We start from the raw sequence: 23,597 nt of genomic DNA, 5'->3' as shown, positions 1-23,597 counted from the left end.
ATTCATTCCAAATGACAGGCTCTGCGGAGGGAGTTAGACTTTAACGGAAGATTGGGGACAGAAAACACACACAGGCTTGGTTAGATTCAGCTTTGCAACTGGGGCTGAAACCATCTGCAGCTCCATATTGTTAAACTGTAAGGTGGCTGGAGGAGGAGGAAGTACTGAAGCGGAGGATATTTCAATCTGTTCTCCATCTTGAGCCGATTTCATGGGCTTGTATGTATTTTTGCTCTCCAGAGATGCTTGGAAGCGCCTCCCCACATGTCTGTATGGGATTAGTTTAGATTCGCTCCATTTCTGAACGGTGACCTGGAAATGCAGAACACTCACCATCCCTTAGAATTAAAACATACACGAGTTTCATATTTAGCATCCAGCAATAAAACATTAATTGATGGATGCTGAAATAATAACATGAACTGGTGTCCACTGGATCTCAGATGCCACAACCTGGACATAATTATTCCTTCTTTTGTATTTCCAGCTCCTCTCTCAAGCCTTTATATTGCCCTGAGAATAAACAAACAAGAGAAGGACGTCAGCCTTGGTGCTGTGTTTATTTACAACTGATAAAAATCTAATTTTGTGGATAGTTAAACATTTATTTCTCTGTGATCGTGAAAGGAACAGTGGGATAGAAACTGAGGTGGAGCTGAAGGAGCTGGACTCGATTTCTGTAGGAAAAATAAAAAAATCCAAAAAGGTTTAGATCAGTCACAGAAATGCAATGAAAAAGCTGACTCACGAAAAACATCTTTGCATTTGTAGCCTTTGTTTTAAATGCAGTCTGAGCATTTAAAACAAAGTTTGTACTATAGTAGGTCCTGATAAGGGTCAGAACCTGAAACATAAACACAAAAAGTATGCTTTCCACTCTTACAGTCCAGGTCCTGCACAGGGGTCCTTTCCATATACAGTTTAAAAAGAAACAAAGGCTCAGTTTACAGATTTGGTTTGTGCCAACAACCCTGGAACCACACACACCCACCCACCCACACACACACAGACACACACGGATACACACTGCTTTCATTCAGGGGTGTGTGTTGCGTTGTTTGGGTGCAGGAGTATTAGTTGTGGTGGAGGAGGACATGGTAGGTGCATCAGAGGTGGCAGGAAGTGGTGGACGAGGTTCAATCACTCGGCTCTTCATGAAAGACAGCAGCTGGTCCGGAATCTCTGCCAGAACGTCTTTAGCCAGCCGGGCCATGCTCAGGACCTGGTTTCCTGACCGGTCGATGTAGTCCCGGAAAGGAACAAACTGGATAAGAAACAAAGGTGGTGGCTTAGTTGACTTAAGCCTGGTGAGGATTTTTTTAAATCTGATGAGATTTTTTTTATCTGTTCGAGACCTCACACATGAAGAGAGAAAATCAGGCATTTAACAGTTTTGATCGTAGTGTGTGTGGTGTGCTCCGATAATCTCAACACAGAACACACACATAACCATTCTATCCTGCAACCCATCTAGAATCTAGTCCTCCAAGCCAGAAAACTTGCATGAACGAACGTGATCTAACAAAAACATAGAAGAAGAAACATGGCAACAACCTGAAAACACAACACCCAACATGGAAGAGGATCTACAAGATGAAGGAATGACGGTGGTCTTGAGACCATTGTTAACAGGAAAATCCAGAAGTGAAACAAACAACAGAATGGAGGCAGCGTGAACATGGACTTTATATCCTTTCTTGCTCTCCAGTCATCTCTGATTGGCTACCTTCCGTTCCACATCACAATCCACCCACTCAGGGATCGTCGGCTTTCCACACACACGTGAAGATTTTTGGTCGTAAATATTGAACATGTTCAATATTTACAATTGTCAATAGTCAATTGTCGGGACGAATTGGCTCTTAAGACACTTCAAACCTAATAATAATTTCATAGGAAAGTCTTGTAAGACAAGACAAGGCAAAGTCGGGACAAAAACAGCCTGATAATCTTTGTGTGTGTACCCAGCTTTACTGAGAGCTGGAAGCAAAGCATCTCCCCAATAGATATAATCTAATGTATTATTTCATTAATTGCAAAGTATGTGAAAATTATTAGAAAGCACAGTGAAGCTTTTTTAAAATCTGTAATTTTCATAACGCTGCTAACCCTGAGAAGCAAGAAGAAAAAAAATTAAGGTACAGGGTCCAGTTATGGCTTAAATTGCACTGGGGCTTTCAGGGGAGCCTCATTTTTGGACTTACACCATGACATTTAAAGTCACGTGCATATGCATATATATTAGTGGACATAGCATGGTGACAGTAAAAAAAAAAAAGAAAAAAAAAGACTTTGCTACTGCCCTATGCAGCTTGTTTATTCAGAAATAGGAACAGAAAGTTCTTTTAACAACAAAGAAGCATATCAAGTGGTTGTTGTATGGACACTCAGCACACAGCTGTCCACAGTGCTGAAGAAAACAGAACGGGTCACCTGCATCATGTGGAAGATTTAATTAAATTAACCTTCTCACATCCGAGCTTCAGTTTGATTTGCAGTAGAGATTTTTTTGTACTTATTTGGTGTTAGGAGGAACCATTAAATAAAATTTTAGTATTTACGATTATATGATGTTCATATAAATATAATATTAAATAGAAAAACAAAATCTCTTCTGACTGAAATGGTAGTGTAAGTGTTAAACAGGTCCCAGAGTTACACAGAATTTACTATTATGGTGCAGAAAACCGAATATGTGATGTCCTCATAGGTCTCAGGAGGTTAAATAAATGAATAAACACAACACCAACAAATTAATGCTATTCTTTTAAAGAAACATCAGCAACATTATTGAAAAATTAAAATGTAACCTGAAAGCAGACTATTTTAAGGCTCCGTTTAAAGTATCAGCTAAATGTTTTTAGGGGAGCTCCTGTGCTTTTCAGGGGAGAGTAATGTAAGCTGGAAATGATTAAAGTTATTATTATTAAATTATTAAAGCTATTAACGTATCTACTCAGTATCTATGGATACAGGTGGAAACAAAAACATTCTTTAATTCCTAAAATATTTAATTCAGTTTTAATTTTCTTAATACACATGTGAAACAAAGTCAGGAAATATTTTATTCTGGATTTTGTTATCATGATGATCGGAGGAGTTTATAACGCATGTTGGACATGTATTCAACACCACATACACCAAGCACAGAGAATTTCTGGGTCATGTGACTTCTCTGCATAAAAAATAAATAGATAAAATCAAAGCATTAATATCTGGTTTTTTTTTTTGTCATTTTTATTTTAGGCACAAATTTGAGAATAGGTAACAGTCCATTATCTGGTTTTTCATTATGGTTTAGGAAACAAAAATTGTCTTTTCATTTTTTTGTTTTAAAAGAAAAAAACAAAACAAAAGACCCCCCCCCAAAAAAAAAAAAACTGCCACGGACCATAAGGAGCCTAACTGAGTTAGGAACAAATTTTATTCTTTCTTTAAATAAAAGGAGGCAGTGATTTAAATGCAATTTCCAAAATAATAGGATGCATTATAAGGGAACAGCAGCTTTAAATGCCAAATGAAAACTGAGGGTATATAGCTCCAATCTTTGCTAGGTTTGGTAGAGAGTCCAAAACTTCTACAGAAAAGTAAGAAAAGTAGAAGAAGTAGTAGAAGAAAAGTATCAGTATGATAAAACTGCAAGAAGAGCCTGAAACAGCCAACATCTTCATGGTTGGACACCTTCCTTCACGCTGGCCTGGACTTGGTTTATAATAATCTGTTTTATGGATTGATGACGAAGCTGGGACTCATCAGCATGAGGCAAATCATAGAAGAAGGAAGCATTCTTACAGTACAGCATGGAGGCTGGTCCATCCTGTAGGGGGGTATCTCGTAAAACGTGGTAAGGTCTTAGCTGATAAGTTTTAATTTATTTAGTTGTCTAATCAGAATATCTTAGAGGTTAGGAGTTTGGTCACTTTCATTATAGTTATACATGATACAGTAGTGTTTAACAAAAAAACCCTGCAAATAATCTTCAAGAGCAGAAGAGTATATTTAGAAAACTGCACCTGGACGATGTCTCTCTCAGCAAAGCGTCCCCTGGAAGACACTCTGACCTCATCCCCATCCAGCTCCTCCATAGCTGCAGACAGTAAACACAGCATGTTACTGTCATCACATTAAACCTGTACAGACGGCTTGTTTGGGACGTGCAGCTTGTTGTGAGATGATGAACAACATCAGATGGAAGAATACAGACGAGTTACACATTTAAACATATGCGGTGGTCTAGAAAATAGGTTTAAAAAGAAAAACGCTCTATCTTCATTAAAAACTGTGGCAAATAAAAAAGGCTTTTAACCAAATTTACCAGAACCAAGTTCTGGATAAGACTTCAGGTTTTCTGGTAGTTTGCTCCAAATATCAGGAGCAACTAAACTAAATGTTTAGTTTGATCTCTCAGGAAGGAAGGCAAACTTGATCCAGATTATCTTAGAAGTCTTAGTGGCTCACATGGCATCAGCAGATCAGGTCTATAGTTTGGACCAGAACCAGGGTAAAGATGTGAGAACCTGAGGGAGCCTTTTCAGGTGTCTTAGTGATTTTTTGTGAGATCAGTAAGACCACTGAAAGCAGATGTCTTTCTAAATCATGCTGAGCCATCACTCTCCTCACCTTGTTCAGGTGGCAAAGGGCTGATTTGAATCCTGCTGTTAAAATTTAGCCCAGAGTCCAAAATGACACTGAAATTTCATTATTGATCTGTTGGTTTAACATTGCTGACTGAAGAATCTTCGGACACACATTTTTTATTCCAAATACAATCATTTTAGGTTTATATTTATTTAGCTAAAGACAATTCTGGAACATCTCAGTATTAATTTGACTGCAACATGAACCAAAGCTTTGTCTGGGACCAGAGTCTCCTGGTGAGGCAATAAAAGAGAGCCAAGTGTTATCACCATAATTATAATCAGATATTTGTTGTGTTTTCATGATCTGAACTAGTGGGAGCACAGAGATGCTGAACAATAGGGGGCCCAACGCGGAGCCTTCGGGGACTCCAAATGTCATCTCTGAGTAAATCTTTATTATCAACTGACACAAAGTAGTTCCTGTCCTTCAAGTAAGATTTAAACCAATTCAGAAGTGGACCAGAGATTCCCACCTAGTTTTCCAGTTAGTCTGTGTCGACCAAACTCAGCACTGAAATTTATAAGCAGCACTGAAATCTCACAGAACCAGAATTAAACTTCTGCTGCTGCCTGTGTTCAGAATAATGTTGTTAAACTTTGTTGAGGACACTGTCAGTGCTGTGGCTTGGTCCAAATTCTGACTGAAATACAGTTAAACAACTGTTAAGTGCCAATAATCTGTAAATCTGTAGAAATTGAGGTTTGAGATAGGCCTGTACTTGTTTATTTAGGTATAAATAGTAAATTAACTGTATATTTTGGAAAGCATTCACACTGACACGTTGCCTTAGAAACGATTAAATCAGACACCTTACATATTTTCAGTCTTGGGCACTCAACTGTTTGTTTTAATAAACATGCAACTTCAGTTAGATGCAGTTAAAGTCTTTTGAAAATGGCTTCCATTAAGGCTGTTACACTCCAAGGTCTTGGCATTTGTGTACGTATTCAAATTTTTGTTTGGTTGCAAGCAGGCCATTGGCCAGTCTGTGACTGGATCGCTGTGCCATCCCCTGCCTGCAACTGACCCAGTGGTCTGCTGTCCAGCTGGGGCTCCACTATTTAATTGCATTTCAGACAGTCATTCGGGGCAGCTGTTTGACATTAGAGCAGCTTGGCATGTGTCGTCTCTGGTTTTGAACATGTGCTTGGGTTGTCTGAACTGTCACCTGAACGGTTTTCTTTGTGAAGGCTGATGCTTGTGACAAGTCTTAGGTGGGCCATTTGGATTTTTGAGCACTGACAGTTGTGAGAAGGCCTAGTTGGTCCCAGTTATGATTGTTTGTTTGCACTTATTAGCTACTAATAGGTGCTAGTAGTGTTTCTTTTGTATACTTTGGATTTGGTTTTTCTTTGTCTTGTGTTTTCAGATTGTGTTCTTATCTTTTATTTATTTATTTTTGTTAATAAAACCCTTTACCTTAAACAGTCATTTCCCATCTTTTATGTTGCCACCATCCTTTTCCTTAGCAGAATCAGGGTTGTAACAAAGGCTTTTTGGACTCTAGTGGCCCTTCTGCATTGGGTTATCCAGGGCCACATAAATTTTCATTTTATTCCAGTAAAGTAATATCAAATTCAGATTACATTCAACATTTACCATCTCCTCTGAACTTACAGCACAATTTTGTCAAATAAACTGTTTATGAAATGCTGGTTAATTTTATCACTTAAATAAATAATAAAATTATTAAAGTGTATGAGAAAACTGGGAACTTTGGTCGTGAAATTTGGGTGGCGAATGTAAGAGATCATATATACAGGTAGTTGAAATGATCTTCCTCCAGAAGGTAATCAGGCTTAGCTTTTGAGATCAGGTGAGGAGCTTATACATCCAGAGTGAACTCGGTGCGGAGATGTTCCACCATGTACAAGGGTCAGCTGAGGTGGTTCAGGCACCTGATCAGGATGCCTCCTGGTCACCTCCTTTTGGGCACATTTCAGTTTCAATTTATTTATAATGGAAAACCCCTTGAGATGTAACATCGCGTTTGAAAGGGATTCCAGCTAGAACCACATCCAGCTAGAAGGAGACCCCGGAGCAGACCTGGAGCCTGCTGGAAGAATTAAATACCTTTCCTGGTCTGGGAATGCCTTGGAACCTAGGAGCTGGAGAGTGTAGGTGGGGAGAGGAATGTCTGGATTTCCCTCCTGAACCTGCTGCCTCTGTGACCCAACTTAAGATAAGCAGAAGGAAATGGATAGATGGAGAGATGGATGGAGGATGGATCACTCTGTACTGCCATCCCTGCAAACCAGGCAATCTCTGTTCAGACCATGTACAGATTTGGACTTTTGAGAAGTGGAACTAGTTACCAAATGCTATTAGAGCACAGGAAATTCCCCTCGGCCTTATGGATTACAAAGGATGTCTCATTGGTGCCTTTCACACATGCCTTTTCAAGCCAGGGCTGATGCTTTTGTTGTGTATTGCGTCGTGTTATTTATAATATCCCATCCTGACACTTTTAAGAAGCCTCATACATCAAGCTAACAGCTGGCCAGTATGTCTGACATGTTGGCCAACATCTGGCTCCCTAGAACTACGGTGCTTATTGACTGCTTTCCTGTCCTCTCCACCTTAAACTGGTCCAGGCAGATGGCTGTCCTTCCTGGTTCTGGTTCAGATAGAGGTTTTCCTTCCTGGTTCTGATTTAGGTTTCCCTTCCTGGTTTTGGTTCTGATGGAGAAGGTCTCTGATGTCTGATGTCACTGTTTCCTTGTACAGATAAGAATGGAGAGGATTTGCAATACATTGGTTTTCTTGGTAATTATAGATAGATAGATAGATAGATAGATAGATAGATAGATAGATAGATAGATAGATAGATAGATAGATAGATAGATAGATAGATAGATAGATAGATAGATAGATAGATAGATAGATAGATGGATTTGTTTAAATTGGATTATAATTTAACTGAATTTAATTGAACTGTACTGTCTGTGAAGTGCTTTGAGATGACTTTGTTGTTAATTAGTGCTGTATAAATAAAGCTGAACTGAATTGAAGTGACAGCGATCCATACTTTTAATTACTCAGTTTTACAGAGTGAAAATTTTCCACAAAAACTAATGAAATGTTTCTGTGTCAGAGGAAAAGACAGAAGAAACAAACAAACAAAAAAACAAAACAAAAAACAGGAAAAACAAAAACCCACAGTTCGAGCAGTCCCTAAGGGGCAGTGGAAGGATCAAACAGTCACAGGTTTTTGTGGGAGTTTAACTACAATGAGGTATCTTCCAGCCTGATTCCCCTGTGTGCTCCACTTATTGGTTGTTTGTTGAAGAGAATAAGTGCACAAGAGGGTGAGCTACAGTGACAACATAAAACTAATGGCTAACTCAACACACACACACAAGCTCTTCTAATTTGCCACCTTTATTTTTCCTAAACAACTAACACTTTTAACACGGAGGCCATGATGACTAAAAAACCTCTACACCAAGCTCATGTCAGTTTGATGTATGAGCCCAATCTCTTTGACCTAACCTGCATGTCTGCATTTTTTACTTCTTATACTTTATAGATTTAAATTGAGTTAGCATTTAGTGTGTAGACCAGTCTATCTTAAGGCTTTAATACTGTTTTCTCATTTGTAAGTGACTTTGGGTAAAAGATTCTGCTAAATGAATAGATGTAAGTGTAATGGTTGCATGGTTGTCAATTATCTCAGACTGATGATCTACAGGGAACTCACTACATGTTCAACCCTTCGCAGTCCAGAGGCAGGTTTAACACAACGTTAAATAGACGCTTGGAAGGATGCTGAAACACAACTGCAAACAGGAATAAGCTATAAATGAAGCAAAATGCCTTCTGTCCTCATCCTCAGGCAAAAACTAATTCTGAAAGGTCAACATTTTATTAATTATCAAAACTCAAAATTAAATATCAGCCTGATGATTGGAAGTATGCAAACGTACAGTCATAAGGCTAATGAACTTGATTCTGTCTACAAATATGATGCCATGACAAGTAATTACAATGGTGTGGCGCAAATTTTATGCAAACAAGCCCTCAGTAGCTTCTTCAGTATGCCTCATTATGCTACCCTGGAAAAACGGTGTAGGGCTGCATTTTAATATCAGATGCTCATCCCATTATAGGAACCTCTGAAGTAGAAAATGTTTGTGTTTTTCGTTTAACATGATTAGTTTGGGCTGTATCCGTGTTATAATTGTAAAAACAATGAACTTAACAATGATTATACACTTGACAGTTCTGAACATGGTGGATGCAGGTATGTGGACAACCTTGGGAAATCTTTGTTTGGGATGTTTGTGTCCTAAATTAGCTATAACCACATTTAATGTGGTTCATTATTTTGTTGTCTCAGTTTTTAAAACAGCTAAAAAGAAAGCCTCTCTTTCTCGTCATTAGTGAAAGTCAATAATCCACTCATTAGTGTAACTAGTTTTTAGAGGAAGTGTTGCTGTCTGGCTAGCTTGACTTACTTGAGTGTAAACAACATTAATTATCTCTCAGAGGAAAAATGGAAAATCTCAGCCTATAAAAGTACATATATTTTATCTGACTTCATTTTTATTCCTGATTCTAAAGTGTAATTGGGGAAAAAAAAACCTTTCAACCATTGTGACTCTGCAACTTCCTTCTCTAATTTTACATTGATTCCGATATCAAACATGAATATTTCATAATAATTTAACCAACATAAAGCTGATTATGTCATTTTATTGTCTTTTTTGCAAACTTACCCCCACACCATTAAACCAATAACAGCAGCCTGAGGCTTCAATACAAGTCAGGAAGGATCCATGTTTAATGAAATGGACTCATCAGCAACATTTTTCCATCTTCTTTTGTCCAGTTTTGATCATTCTGTGTGAATTGATGTGATTGTGTTGGGAAAGGTGGCTGCTGAGCATGATGGCTGAGTGATGCAGAAAAATCTTTTGTTAAATCATGGATCATCTGTCGGCCACTTCAGAACTTCCAAATGCATCCTGCATTAAGTGTTAAATGTATTTTTAGCAGCGTGGGAAGGAAGATGAGCTTGATGGAGCAGATAGAACAAAAGATGAAGTGGGAGGATGAAACCATCAAGAACAGGATGGGTTGTAATAAATTTAGATTAAAAAAGCTAATTCACGTGCTGGAAGATTGATGTGTGGAGATCTATTCAACCAAGGAGCAGACATGAGAAGAACTACAGCTGATTACATTTTTCGTAGCAGAGAAATTACCACCTGACTGCCTGATTTATCCTCTATCATCACTTTAGTTTCTTGTGTTTTATTCTTGTTAGTGAAGGTAACATTTTACCACGATGGTTTAGGTCTATAAATACATTCAACACACATTCACCATCACGTCCTCACATTTTAGTCACTGTGTTATCTGCTCTTGTTATTCCAGCTCATCTTCTTAAACATTAAAACTTCAAGCCATTTTTAGCTACTTTCGGCCCTCCTGAGTGTGTGTGTGTGTGTTTTATTTATCTTTTTATTTTATTTTTTTATGTAAAAATTCATGTAGAAGCTCTGTCCTTTTAATCTCAGTCAACATCCAGACATTACTCTTTCAGGACAGCCTTAGTTGTCAGATAATGAGGCTAAAATGATGAAATAATGTCGCAATAGATATAGCGCCATAAAGACCAACCAAAACAACAAAACGGAACTGGAACTGGTAAAGTGTTCCTCAGCCAGAAGAGAATCTGCATTGCTTCCCCTGTCACGTCAAGTATGAACACATCTTCTTAAAAAAAGCGGACCACCACATGAATCTGCCAATCCAGAGGCTCTGTCTGCAGCATCCACGCAATGTCGCACCAGGGTGTCACACCAAGCCAGTTTCTACCAACGGGTCTGGGTTGGTACAGGTTGAGGTGGTATGCTTTTTTTTTTTCTTCTTCATTTTTTTTTTTGTCATTTCCACACGAAAATAGTAAGCAACTTCATTTTTATTTACATAGCACCTTTTAAGTGCCTCACAAAGAAATACAAGAAACAAGAAATTATAAAACAAAAGAACAAAAGATTAACAAAGTCTTGTTTAAAAAGATGGTTTTCAGCTGCTTTTAAAAGAGATCACTGAGTCCATGGATGTCAGGGGCCACTATTACAAAGGATCCGTCACCTGAAGTTTAAAAAGGCAAAAACTGGGAACTGTGCTAGAAAACCTGATTGACCCACTCCTCCTTTTTGGGACCCTCCTGATGGGGTCTAATCTTACCGATTTGACCCGTCTTACTTTTTGACCCTTCCTGTTCTGATGTGAACATGTGAAGTTGCAGCATCTACAGCAGCCATGGGCATTGGTTCCCTTTCAAAATTCAACTCTTTAATGAACTGAGCCTGTTGATTTTTTTTGTTGTTTTAAGCCATAAAACCAGAAGAAAGAACACAAACGTCCACCATTCTCTTCTCTTGTTTCTGTGTTGCATTCTTCTTTGTTATGATTCAGGGAAGGCGTCGCGCTGCTTTGACATCACGCTGTTACAGAGCTGATGCATCTGCCACTATCCAGCTGATACCCCACCTTCCAGGTAAGCGTGCAGTTGCTATGGAAATGCAACCGAGATGTATACCGAACCAAACCGTCCAGAGTAGGACCCCTTGGTGGAAAAAGGGCTCAAGACAACCCAGAAGCATCCAAACCTCAAAGAATTCAGGGCAAATCTGCTGCTTTGGATTTGATTACCTGCCTCAACCATGTCAGGCAGGAGACAGTCGAGTCCCCCCCACAAGGAATTCCAGATATCCTCTTACTTGCCGAAGGTGCACTTGCCTGGTTGAGAAGACTGCCAGACTAAATCGAGGTCAGCAGAAGGTTAACAGTTTGGTGAGATACAGTTATCCTCACCAGAAGGCATCTCACAGTTTACAATAATCTTTTCTCGGCCGGATTCATCTTGATCTCCCTCATCAAACTGGCAGGTTGGACACAACCTTCTCCCATAGTTCCCAAGAAATAACAACATTCCAAAGTAAGTATCAAAGCCCATCATTTGGGATTCATTATTGTTTTCCATAGACAGTATATTTGAACAGAAAAACTAGGCAGCAGCATCTGTTTGGACACTGTGTCCCTATCAAACATGTTTCCCACCTGTCATGCTTTGTCACAGTGCCGCACTTATTTTTCTCAGTACAATACCGAACAGCTTCAAATAATAATAAAAAGCCAGCAGGTTCATTTATTTTTTCTAACGCAGAGCAGGAGAAAGGCAGACATGTCTTTGAAAGACTTTCACATCCACATGGAAGCTGAATTAATAAATACTTCAGAGTATCTGGGAGAGATGGTGTGTTCACTTATCAGAAAGTGTGATTTTAATTAATGCTACACAAAAAGATAATTTATACAATAATTTACCAGTTTAGTGGCTTTTGCTATTTCTTTCCGATCAGACACAGTGAGGGGACAGAAGCACATCTAACAATAAACCCAAATAACTAACTCTGAAAGACAAACAGCTTCTTCTGCTTCACTGTGTTGTTTGGTTGTCCAATTCATCAAACTGATGAAGGTTACCTCAGGACTTGTCATGAAGTCATAAAAAAGGGAGCCTAAGCCAAGGATTTTATGAAAAGACGTGTGGAAATTTTTTTTTGTGAACCTTTGGTTTGGATCAAAAGGAGCTGAGTCACATCATTAACATTTGTTTAAAGAAGTTTGTGCAGAATCAGGAGCGTTCTTCTGAGTGTAAATTACTGAGGAACATTTGCTTTGATTCCACCTGCATTCCCGCTTATGTTTGGAAATATCCTAGAGCCATTTAATGCAGGTTTCTATTTGTGTTTAGAATTAGTGGGATGTGTTTTCCACTGGGATACTTTCTGCTGGTAAATGATTAAACAGTTGGAATGACTGACATGCTGTTAGTGGGAGCAGCTGAGGCAGACAGACAGAGGATTTGTACTGAAATAATGACATCTCTGATAAGAATCTGTCAGCTTTAAACTGATTAACAACCACCTTACACAAATACACACACACTTACCATCAAACTCAGCAGGGCCCACTCCCACGATGATGATGGACATTGGCAAAGATGCTGCCTGTGGATGAAGCAGAAAATTGGCATGAGCCAAACAACGCTCCAGAAATCACACAGCTCACCATGTCTGGATGTTCTGAGATTGTTCAAAGAAGAATCAATCATCTCTCCTAACCCTTCTGTCCAGTTACTAAAGTTTATCTTTTCTACTGAGCTTCCAGGAACATAAATATACCACAACCACTACTTCAAATAACACCCTGGATGCTATGGTTATTGGCAATATGGTGAGTTTAAATATTATGATCATTATTGTTAATCAATGATAAAGTAATTCATGAATATTTATTTTTGCACCCAAAACAGACTGAAAACAAAGCTCCTAATTCATCATGAATGTAAGCCTCTTTCCTTTCTCAGATGTTTTATCAAGTCAAGTAGCAGTAAAGTTCAGTTTCATTTACAAAAAAAAAAAAAAAAAAATATTTTATTAAACTTAATAATATGTTGATTAAAAACTGTTTTTCCTATTCTCATTTCCCACTGGACACACAAAGTCCAGAAGGTCTGCATCACTCCCAAATCTGCTGGTCTTATTGGACCACCAATATTTCTGAGTGTCACTGTACAACAAATTATTTTAAATATAAACTATTCCTAGTTTACAATTATATGGAGAGATATCTGTTTATGCTTCTATAAGCAATGAGAGAACCCTCTGAATACGTTAAATTACCTCCCACTGAGTCTCATTTGATTACACTGCTAAAGTGCTTCTTTGGCATGAGAAGGATAAAGGTTTAGATTTTAAGGAAAATCAAAAGTGATATAATTTTTCTTCATGACACCAATGTTCATTAAACTCAGTCATTTGTGATCACATTTGGTTAAATAAAAAAAAGACAAAGTTATGGTGAGTAAAATTAATTTATGTTTGTATTTCTGGTTAAAAGAGAAGGACATGTCATCTAAAAGCTGTTTATGATCATGATAGATGTCTCCGGCTGTAACAGAGCTGTCTGTAAGCAGAAGTCTACAGTAAAACTTGTGTTTCTCAGACTCTAAATATATTTTATTTCAGCTTTCTAGTTCAAGTCCCACTTCATTCACATAGAATTTTTATTTGAAAGAAAATCCAACATTTGGATGCATTTATTTATCTGGGAGGTGAGTCCAAAGTGAAGAATTCTCTGATATTGAGAAGTTGCATCACTGGCTAGAAAAGGCTGGTCTGATAGGCAGCATGGAGGTAGTAATCATGGCCGAACAAGAACAGGTGCTGAGGGCCTCCGGGTGAGGTCTACCACACCCGGACAGGACCCCAGGTGGCGGCTGTGTAACAATGCCTTTAACACGGACCAGGTATAGCATACTTAGGGCATCACATTAGGGATGGCCATTTCAAGCAAAAATATTTGGAATTTCTGAGAATTACTCATCGACCCATGTGTGAGTCCATAATAACGGGTCGCTTACATAAGACTGTTAAAGCTCTATCCTTGAATCTGTGGTCAGAGACAGATTTTCATCACTGAGTTCACCAGTGGCATCATCATCAGATGCTTCAGTCTGATGTTTTTTTTTTTTTTTTTTTGGTGCTTCTTGTCTTTGGTTCTGCAGGTTTCTTATACCTGTTCTCCACTAGCATCAAATCTTACAGCACCACACATTTTGTACCAGAGCCGAGCAACAGTGAAGACTTCTACTGTGTCTTTTCTGAGCACTTTGTAAAGTAAAGTTGTAAAGCAACCTTGTGGTGGTGGGTACATATTACTACCAAATGCTTGTTAGAACAAGAAAGTTGCATGTTGAGACAATCGTTGCATGAACAACTGGATTTCTTATAATTAAGTAAGTAAGTAAAACTTTATTTATATAGCACATTTCAAGATATTGACGACAAAGTGCTGTACAGAAAAAAACTAAAAACATAATTAAATGATTATTTAAAAATCTTCACTCATCCCTACATCCTGAGCATGTGGCCAGAAGTGTTAATGAATCTGTACCTAGTCTGGCTTAGATGTCAGAGTTAAAGATTCCTTCAAAAGTGGTGAAGAATGACCAGATCTTTTGGGACATGTTTTGGCATTCAGATTGTTGGTGTGGTTACAGACAGCTGAATTGCCAGTCTGGCTATGCAGTTCCTGTCCCTGATTGGCTGAATGGTCTCTGTGCTCCTTCCTCTCTGTAGGTTTTGAAAAGTTTTGAACCCATTGCAACCCTGCATTGAAATAAGTGGGTGTAGAAAATGGATGGATGGATGGATAGATAGATGGAAGCAGGAGGAGCTACTAGCTTAGCTTATTCCTTCTGTATTTCATGATTCATTGTTCAGGCACCTCACCCTAAACAACATGAGGTTGAGCTCTATTTAATTTACTTTTCTGACTTCTGGTAATTTCTGTTTCACTGATCAATGAATTACTTTTCTTTAACCAGCTAATCCTGGGCTTAATGGTGAAACCCCTTCATCCCTGTAGTTGAGCTGGGGTCTTAACATTGGTAAACTGGTGATGGCTAACCAAGTGGACATTGTGGTGATGGACAAACTACTATATGTAGAGTTCCTAAACAAGAGCAATGTCAAGACATGAGAAACATGAAAAGTTTGAAAAGCATCAAGGGCCAAAGGAGGAAGTTAATTATGTGAGGGAAAGATTTCCATTATTATGATTTTTGGCATTTTTTTGATTCACTAAACTGGAGGAATGAGAAACTAGGTTACAAAACTCAAAGTATGTGAAATATGTAAACAGCTTTTATACAATATGTTAGCATGAACAGGAACATAGAAACTGTTTACGTGGAGTCTCCACAGTTTAACTCGTGCACTGGGAATGGTGTATACTCACGTTGACTACTGCCTCTTTGGTTTGAGCCATGTCGGAGATGACACCATCTGTGATCATCAGCAGCACAAAGTACTGAGAGCCATCTGTCACTTCTGCAGCAGACCTACCGGGATAAAAACAGGGGAAATACGCACAGCGATCAGCAACAGTGTAGACAAAACCACAGCTTGTCCTCGGTCCCATGTAAAGTTCTGCTGGGAAACCCGGCATCCTGACATTCACATGGATGTCAGTGAGAATCTAACGTTCCACCACATCCCAAAGCTGCTCTACTGGACTGAGATCTGACGACTGGGTCCAATAAGCAAAGCAAGACAAGGCCAGGGAAATTTATTTGTATAGCACATTTCATGTACAAGACAATTCAAAGTGCTTTACATAAAACATTACAGCAGGGTGCAGAAAGCAATACAAGTGCATTAAAAAAAAGTTTAAAAAATACAATTAATGAAATAAAAGCAAAAGGAAGATGCTAAATAAAATAAATAAAATGCAAGAAATAAAGTTAAAGACAATATTAAAACATGATTACAGCTTAAAAGAACCAGTTGTAGATTTTGATTTCTAAATAAAAACTAGTGAAATGCAGCAGAGAACAGGTGGGCCATTAACCGGGATCTAAATAAACTGAGTGTTTTAGCTGATCTGAGGCTTTCTGGGAGTTTGTTCCAGACATGTGGAGCATAGAAGCTGAATGCAGCTTCTCCATGTCTGGTTCTAACTCTGAGAACTGATAAGAAACTGGAACCAGATGATCTGAGGGTTCTGGTAGGTTTATACTGGGTCAAGAGGTCACTGATGTATTTTGGTTCTAAACCATTCAAAGCTTTAGAGACCAGCAGCAGAACTTTAAAATCTATTCTCTGACAAACAGGCAGTCAGTGTAAAGACCTCAGAGCTGGACTGATGTGATCCACTTTCTTGGTCTTAGTGAGGACTCGAGCAGCTGAGTTCTGAATAAACTGCAGGTGTCTGACTGATCTTTTAGGTAGAACCTGTAAAAATACTGTTAGAATAATCAAGCCAACTAAAGATGAAAGCATGGACTAGTTTTTCCAGGTCCTACTGAGACATCAGATCTTTTACCCTTGATATATTCTTAAGGTGATAGTAGGCTTTGTTATTCCCTTAATGTGTTTTTCAAAGTTAAGGTCTGAGTCCATCAATACACCCATATTTCTGGCCTGGTTGGTGGTTTTTAGGTGTATAGACTGAAGCTCTGTGGTGACCTTTAATTGTTTCTCTTTCACTCCAAAGACAATCCCCTCAGTTTTGTTTTGTTTTTTTTTAACTGAAGAAAGTTTAGAAACATCCAGTCATTAATCTCCTCAATGCATTTACCAAGAGCCTGTACGGGGCCTCGGTCTCCTGGTGACATTGTAATATATATCTGTGTGTCATCTGCATAGCTATGGTAACTAATTTTGTTTTTCCTCATGACCTGTGCCAGTGGGAGCATGTAGATGTTAAACAGGATGGAACCTTGGGGAACTCCACATGTAATTCTTGTCTGTTCAGATGTAAAGTTGCCTATTGACACAAAGTACTTTCTATTCTCTAAATAAGATTTAAACCAGTGTAGCGCAGTGCCAGAGAGGCCCACCCAGTTCTCCAGTCGTTTATTTAATATATTGTGGTCAACTGTATCAAATGCAGCACTGAGGTCCAGTAAGACTAAGACTGACATTTTTCCATCATCTGTATTCAAACATATGTCATTAATGAACTCATTGTCATGTTCAAGAAACCAGTTGGAGATGATCTGAGCTTTATGATCCAGTTTTGGTGAGTCTGTGTGAACTGTTGCCTCAGTTTCCTGTTCTTAGATGACAGGAAGCACCCGGTGTGGTCTTCTGCTGCTGTAGCCTATCTGCTTTAAGGTTGGACGGGTTGTGTGTTCAGAGATGTTATTCTGTATATCTTGGTTGGAACCAGTGCATATTGTACTTCCTGTTGCCTTTTTATCAGCCCCACCAGTCCATTCTCCTCTGCTCTCATATATCCAACCATCTATTTTCTATACCCGCTTGGAGCTTATCCCAGTAGCTACTAAGCGAGAGGCAGGATAAAATCTGGACAGGTCCTCCCAGTCTATCATGGCTCTCTGACATCCTTAAGGCATTCTTGGCTTCCTTGACAAGTTTCTCAAAATATTTTCTCTGTCCAAAATGTATAAATCACTATCCTCAAAGGAGCGTCCTTTATCCTTGAGAGGCAGTCCACAGGGAATTAAACCCAGAAAGACCAGACAGTTGACAAGCCGTGCAGTTGTCCCCTGGGACTAACAGGGGCTTCATATCAACGACAAGCTGGACATTCATCAGCACATCTATCCCAGAACACATTCTGTAAAAACTCATTCAAGCTAATACAAGTAACAAGAAGTAAATAACCTCAGAGGAAATAAATGAGTCTATTTATATTTTACTGTTCACACAGACACAAAGAAGAAAATGACTATTTGTGGCATTCCCTAGTCGTGGTAGTTTCATATCTGACAGGAACAGAAGGAATAAATCAGAGGAAATCACGCTGCATAAAGTGTCACATGGCACAAAAAGAAGCCAGATAGCAATTGCTTTAAATAAGGAGATAAGAATTATCAGTAATAAACAGAGAGGGGACAGAAATACATCGAGGTAGAAGGTGTTGTGGTGGAATTTAAAAATGGACATTTTTGTTTGATGTTGGGAAAAGTGGGTAAATTATGTGAAAATGTTAAGAACTGATTTAGTGAAAATAACAAATTAAATGTTATTTTTATGTATTTATTTTGTATGGGAGTATTTGTATGTTCTCACAGGATAAAAGGATAAACATGATATAGACACATCACTCCGTTTCATATTATGTTGAATGAAATGTCTCATTGGGACAGTCACAGCAACTGCATGTTCTTAACTTTCTCGATTTACATTGTTTTCTTATTTGAAAATTTTTCTATAAAAATAAAGTTATAAAAAAAGGAAAAGTGGTAGAAGGGTTCAGGTGTACGGGGTAAGCCCTGACATGTGGGGTAGGCTCACTGAGACACGGAGCCTGAGGGAAACCGTCCTGCTGTCATCAGAAACTCAGGAGAAATGCATGTGTGTCAACTCTACTGTGATTTCACTGAAACAAGACACATACAGAACAGGCTTCAAGCTACAATGCACTAAGTTATCCATCTTACATGGTGGGGTGGGTGTCATGTGAAGTCATGTGAAGATTCATCAAGAGTGTCCATTTTAGTATAAATCATCAGTCCAGACCAGTTCTGACAAACACCTTTTCTTCCTCATCCAGATGGTCATTTTGAACTTCAGCAAGTCGTCAACACCATGACTACATGCATTCAGTTGCTACCATTTGATTGGCTGATTAGATATTTGTGATAACAAGTGAACAGGTGGAGCTGATAAATTTGATGGTGGGCCAAACTTCAGATTAAAAAAGTGAGACTTTTCTCCCAATTTATTATTGGGCTGTACGTTAAAGGGCTAATGGCAGTAATCATGTTACATGATTAATCACTTAAACGTTGTGCTGAATTCTGACAAATGCATTATATAAAACAACCTGCTCTGCTTATTCATCCTCTCTTTGTCTGCAGCACAACTGTAAAACTCCCACAAGACTGACACCAACAAAGAAGAAGAGGGTGATGAGGTTGAGGAAGATGGAGGCATGGAAGAGAGCAGAGACACATCAGACAAAAAAGACGGATGGAGACGGTTGTGGAAGAAAAACATGGAAGACGGATGGATTTGGGCGGCTGTAAAAGTGATGTTTTCATGTGTCTTCCTCCATCATGTCACAAAATGTGCAGAAAAAAACAAGTGTGAAAAAAATGGTGAAGTAAGAAGAAAGTTTTTCTTCTCTCTCTAAGTGGGTTGCTGTTGGAATCCCACAGCAGGACAGCGGTGTTAATCCAGTCTGGTTATGAAACCAGACTCAGTTTTAACTGGGACAGGATATCACTGATTCATATGGGGGTTAAAAATAAGACAGATGGTTTTAACCAGCCAAATTTTTTTTTTTTTTAAAAACACCATCAGTGGTGAAGAAATACATGATTTATGTGTTACTTTTAAAAAGAGTTGGGAGAATATGATGCAGGATTAACCAGTTATTATCTCTGCCTTTCACTTATTAATTTGTTATTTCAATCAATGACATGGTAGTTCATGGATCCATCCATCCATCCATCCATCCATCCATCCATCCATCCATCCATCTATCCATCCATCCATCCATCCATCCATCCATCCATCCATCCATCCATCCATCCATCTATCTTCTATATGGCTTAGTCCAAGTCAGGGTCACGGGGAAGCTGGAGTCTATCCCAGCAATTAGCAGGTGAGAGACAGGTACACCAGGACAGGTTGCCAGTCCATTGCATATTCATATATCATTTTATCAAATGGAGCAATCCAGAGTGCCTTACAGAGCAAAATCAACATGAAAGTACACAAAAGCAACCAAAATAAAATAAAAATAAAAAAATAAAGATGGAAAATTTATCATTAAAACAAGTTGCAAATATTATCGTGATAATGATAGAAACAAGAAGACAGGATTAAACTTGGTGCCCACATTAATAAACTTAATAAGCTACCAATTAGAACTGGGCTGTCCAATGAAATCACTTCTCTTTTATTAATTACACTGTCTGATTTACAATATGTGGGCATATGCAAAAATTAAATGATAAAAAAAAGTATAAAACAAGGGAAAACAATGACTAAAAGAAAACCACTAGAATAAATTTAAATAAAATGTAAAATAAATAAATCAATAACATTAAAAATACAAGTAAATAATAAATATGAAATTAAATGAATAAATAATAATAAATAAACAAAATAAATAATATAAAATGAATCAGTAAAACAAAAAGAAATTACATTTTAAAAAGACCCGTTCCATACTAACTTGATAAAAGGAGTCGCCCACCTTTCACCTGGTGAAGTCAGTTTCCACAGGTGATGTTTCACCACTCAAAGCTGAAGGTAAACAGAAAGTCTGCTGCAGGCCATGGACAGTCGCATTTAATACATCCATTTATCACGTGTCAATAGGGACTCCTCACTGGTAAAATGTTCTTGGAGCATGTTTCTTTGGTTTTAGTAAACAGGAAAGCAGCTTTTGAAGAACTTAGATATGAAAAAGGTTTGAAGCGTCATCAGCAAGGAGGCAGATCAGTTAAACCAGGTTACATTTTGACTGTTAGATGGAGAAATAATTCGATAATAACAAGTAGTCTAAATGGATCCATCTTTTATTCCAGCTGGACCACAATATCACATGTTTACAGTAAAACCCTACAGTTATTTTATAAGGTCACATTTGTGAAGCTTCACTAATGAAACCTTTTTATTTAATCAATTATTATGATAAAAACAGAATATAAGAACAAAGAAACAGTGGAACTCTGTTAGATTTGTTTTATCTGACTACATGTTTTTCGATATATCAAACAACAATGATAATCTGAGTTATCCTATCTAGTCATCCTCAGTATTGCAAAAGCTGTAGATTTAGATGTTTGTGAGATGTTTTGCTGCACAGCACTATAACTGTTATCTTCAGCTGTCCAAATATTTCTTCTATCTGACTGAAATCAATCTGATCAGATTCTAGCTGTTTACATGGCCGATAGATAGTGATTTAAAAGATTGCATTCAATCGTAGCACTTTAAATGTTGCACCCACAATGTTAATCTGATTTGCAAGAAAAAAAGAGTTAATATCTGCTTGAACAACTTGTAGGACTGTAACACTTCATGTAAACAAATTAATGCCACCCTGTCTAGACCTCTTGCCCCTCATTTGACACCTCCATGTAAAATTTTCTACATCAGCCACTGAATTCAGGCCTCTTTATTTAACATGGACATTGTCTCTTTATTTTGGGCTTAGTAGACCAAAATGTTGCTAGCAGTGGTCCAGAAAGTATGAAGTAGTCATTTTGTCCCAATGACATACGAAAAAATTCTTTCTGCAAAATTCAGGGTTTATTTATTGGGCATCCAAAGGCCTGTTGGCATATAAAACCTACAACTGTCAACCCCTCAGTTCATTTAGTCCATTGCATCACCTCTCTGATCAATAGCAGAAACTAATCAGTTATTTAACGTCATGTATTACCAGCATATCACTTCAAATAAAACCTGCTTGCATAGCGGCTGAATTAAACATGTGACCTACAGAAGAAGAAGCACAATGAAATGTTTAGATTTTATAAACTCACCGAGCCACCTGGCTGATGACAGGAGCAAAGTTGGTGGGGCCGTAGAGCTGAACAGTGCGAAGGCTCTGGAAGTAAGCCTCCAGTACGCCTTCGATCCCCACACAGTTTGGGTTTTCTGAATTAGAGTTCTGCAAAAAGAAAGATGCAGTTTATAAGTAAAATATTCCAATATATAATAATAATATAATAAAAATATATTAGCTAATACCTGTATTTTTCATAGGGCACTGAAGTAGCTTATGAATCCACTAAGTCCCTTACAGGTGACCCTGGTTCTGATCTCACTCCTTTTTGACTAAATTTAAATCCTGTAGTTCTTTGAACTAAGAAAAACCTTCGACTAAGACCGGACATATTCCCCTCATGGTTAAGGAATTGTGGCAAATGAGAAGCTGGCAGAGGTTTTTTTTTAAAGCTACTGACCTGGACAATGATGAAACACTGTTGGTATTTGACAGGCAGCAGTGGGAAATAAGAAATCATCTACTCTTCTCAAGCCGAGCAGTCCACTGGAGCGACTGCTGGCTCAGCTGGTCATCAGCACTCAGACTTTCAGCCGAACGTTTCTCATTTTCTTCTCTGCTACATGAAAGTATGGCTTCTACTGTGCCAGCCCTCACCACTGCTCAGCATCTTGGAGGTCCTACTGAACTTAGGACTCAAAGTCTCTGAAGCTTTTCTAGGTTCTGTAAAACCCTTAAAATATGTTTCAAATTAACCCAAACCCTTGTACAAATCTTTTTACAGAGAAAATATGTCTGATTAACCTTGTGGGTCTGTGGTCTGGTTTGTTGTGGTGCCTTATTTTTTCCATGTTGAGATCATGAATTTAATGGAGCTCTAAGGGATTTTTTGAAAAGGGTTTTTATACTTTTGCATGTCAGTTATCAATGTATTTTTTCACACCACAATTTTCTTCAGATCTTAAAGACGCAGTACCTTCCAGACTCGTTATCAACATAAATTATATGTAGATAATGGTCAATCATTTTCTAGATTTCTGAAGTCGTTGCTACCCAACAGCGCCCGAGGCTGAGAAACCACAAATTACAACGTTTTCACCCGGGATGCTGCAGCTGAGTTTTGCTTTACTCATAGCATCACATGCTAGCAAGTAGATACGGACACACCAGCCATTTTGAAAGCGCACCATAGCTGATTCAGCGAAGAAACGCAAGAGGGCATTATCAGAGGAAGAGAGGAAATAGAGAAAGGGACAGAGCAAGAGATAAGAATCAAGATATCCTGTCTTTTACAGGCTGGAGAGACTTTATAGTACAAGTAGGATGCAAGATGGATGTCATTGATAGGGCATCCAGAGAAAATCTGCAAGTTAGAGCATCTTTAAACATTTCCTGTTTATTAGACATCAAGCTAAGGCTGTGATCTATAATGTAAAGACTAGCAAGTAAAATAGTCCTAGGAATGACAAAGGTAATGTTTATGAGGAACTGTGCTACAGTAGCAGGTAAAAAAGTGAACTGAGTAGTTTTCCAGATGTTTTAGTAGAAGTGTTACGCAGGTAAAATGTCTCAGGAAGCCATTGGCCAATGTTGATGATGGACACCTCTATCATAGGTCAGAGTCAGAAGAATCCAAATTCACCATGAAGATCGAGAATGAAGTGAAGCCAAAGATAGAACGTGAAAAGAAGAGTGATTCCTTACTATAAAAGCATGGAAATCAGGATTCATAAACAAAGCACTGTTTGTTTAGAACATAGAAGCATTAATTACTTTAGACTGTCAATACATCCTTCCAGCACAAATGTAGGCTATTGTACAAGGCAGCATACTTTTATGGGGACATTACGCTGTCAGATCATCCTACCTTCATTAATATATAAGGTAGCCTACTTTGATGGGTTCATTCATACGGTTGAGGCATCACAGCTGTACCT

The 23,597-nt window shown here is 38.3% G+C and overlaps 1 protein-coding gene across 3 annotated transcripts in view; it reads right to left on the bottom strand.

Annotated features, from left to right (window-relative positions):
- Positions 1–541: 541 nt before the first annotated feature.
- Positions 542–23,597, bottom strand: part of LOC121636354 (copine-9-like) — a 194,949-nt gene continuing 171,893 nt past the window's right edge. For all 3 annotated transcript variants that reach the window (XM_041979806.1, XM_041979807.1, XM_041979808.1), the window contains 5 exons: positions 21,698–21,825; positions 15,463–15,565; positions 12,611–12,668; positions 4,014–4,087; positions 542–1,264 (listed from right to left, as the gene is read on the bottom strand). In XM_041979806.1, the coding sequence (XP_041835740.1) occupies positions 1,037–1,264; positions 4,014–4,087; positions 12,611–12,668; positions 15,463–15,565; positions 21,698–21,825 (591 nt within the window). In that variant the 3' untranslated portion in view covers positions 542–1,036. The remainder of the gene's footprint in view (positions 1,265–4,013; positions 4,088–12,610; positions 12,669–15,462; positions 15,566–21,697; positions 21,826–23,597) is intronic.

This window comes from Melanotaenia boesemani, chromosome 3 (genome assembly GCF_017639745.1).
Source record: "Melanotaenia boesemani isolate fMelBoe1 chromosome 3, fMelBoe1.pri, whole genome shotgun sequence".
Taxonomy (NCBI): domain Eukaryota; kingdom Metazoa; phylum Chordata; class Actinopteri; order Atheriniformes; family Melanotaeniidae; genus Melanotaenia; species Melanotaenia boesemani.
This window is presented reverse-complemented; position numbering and strand designations above follow the sequence as displayed.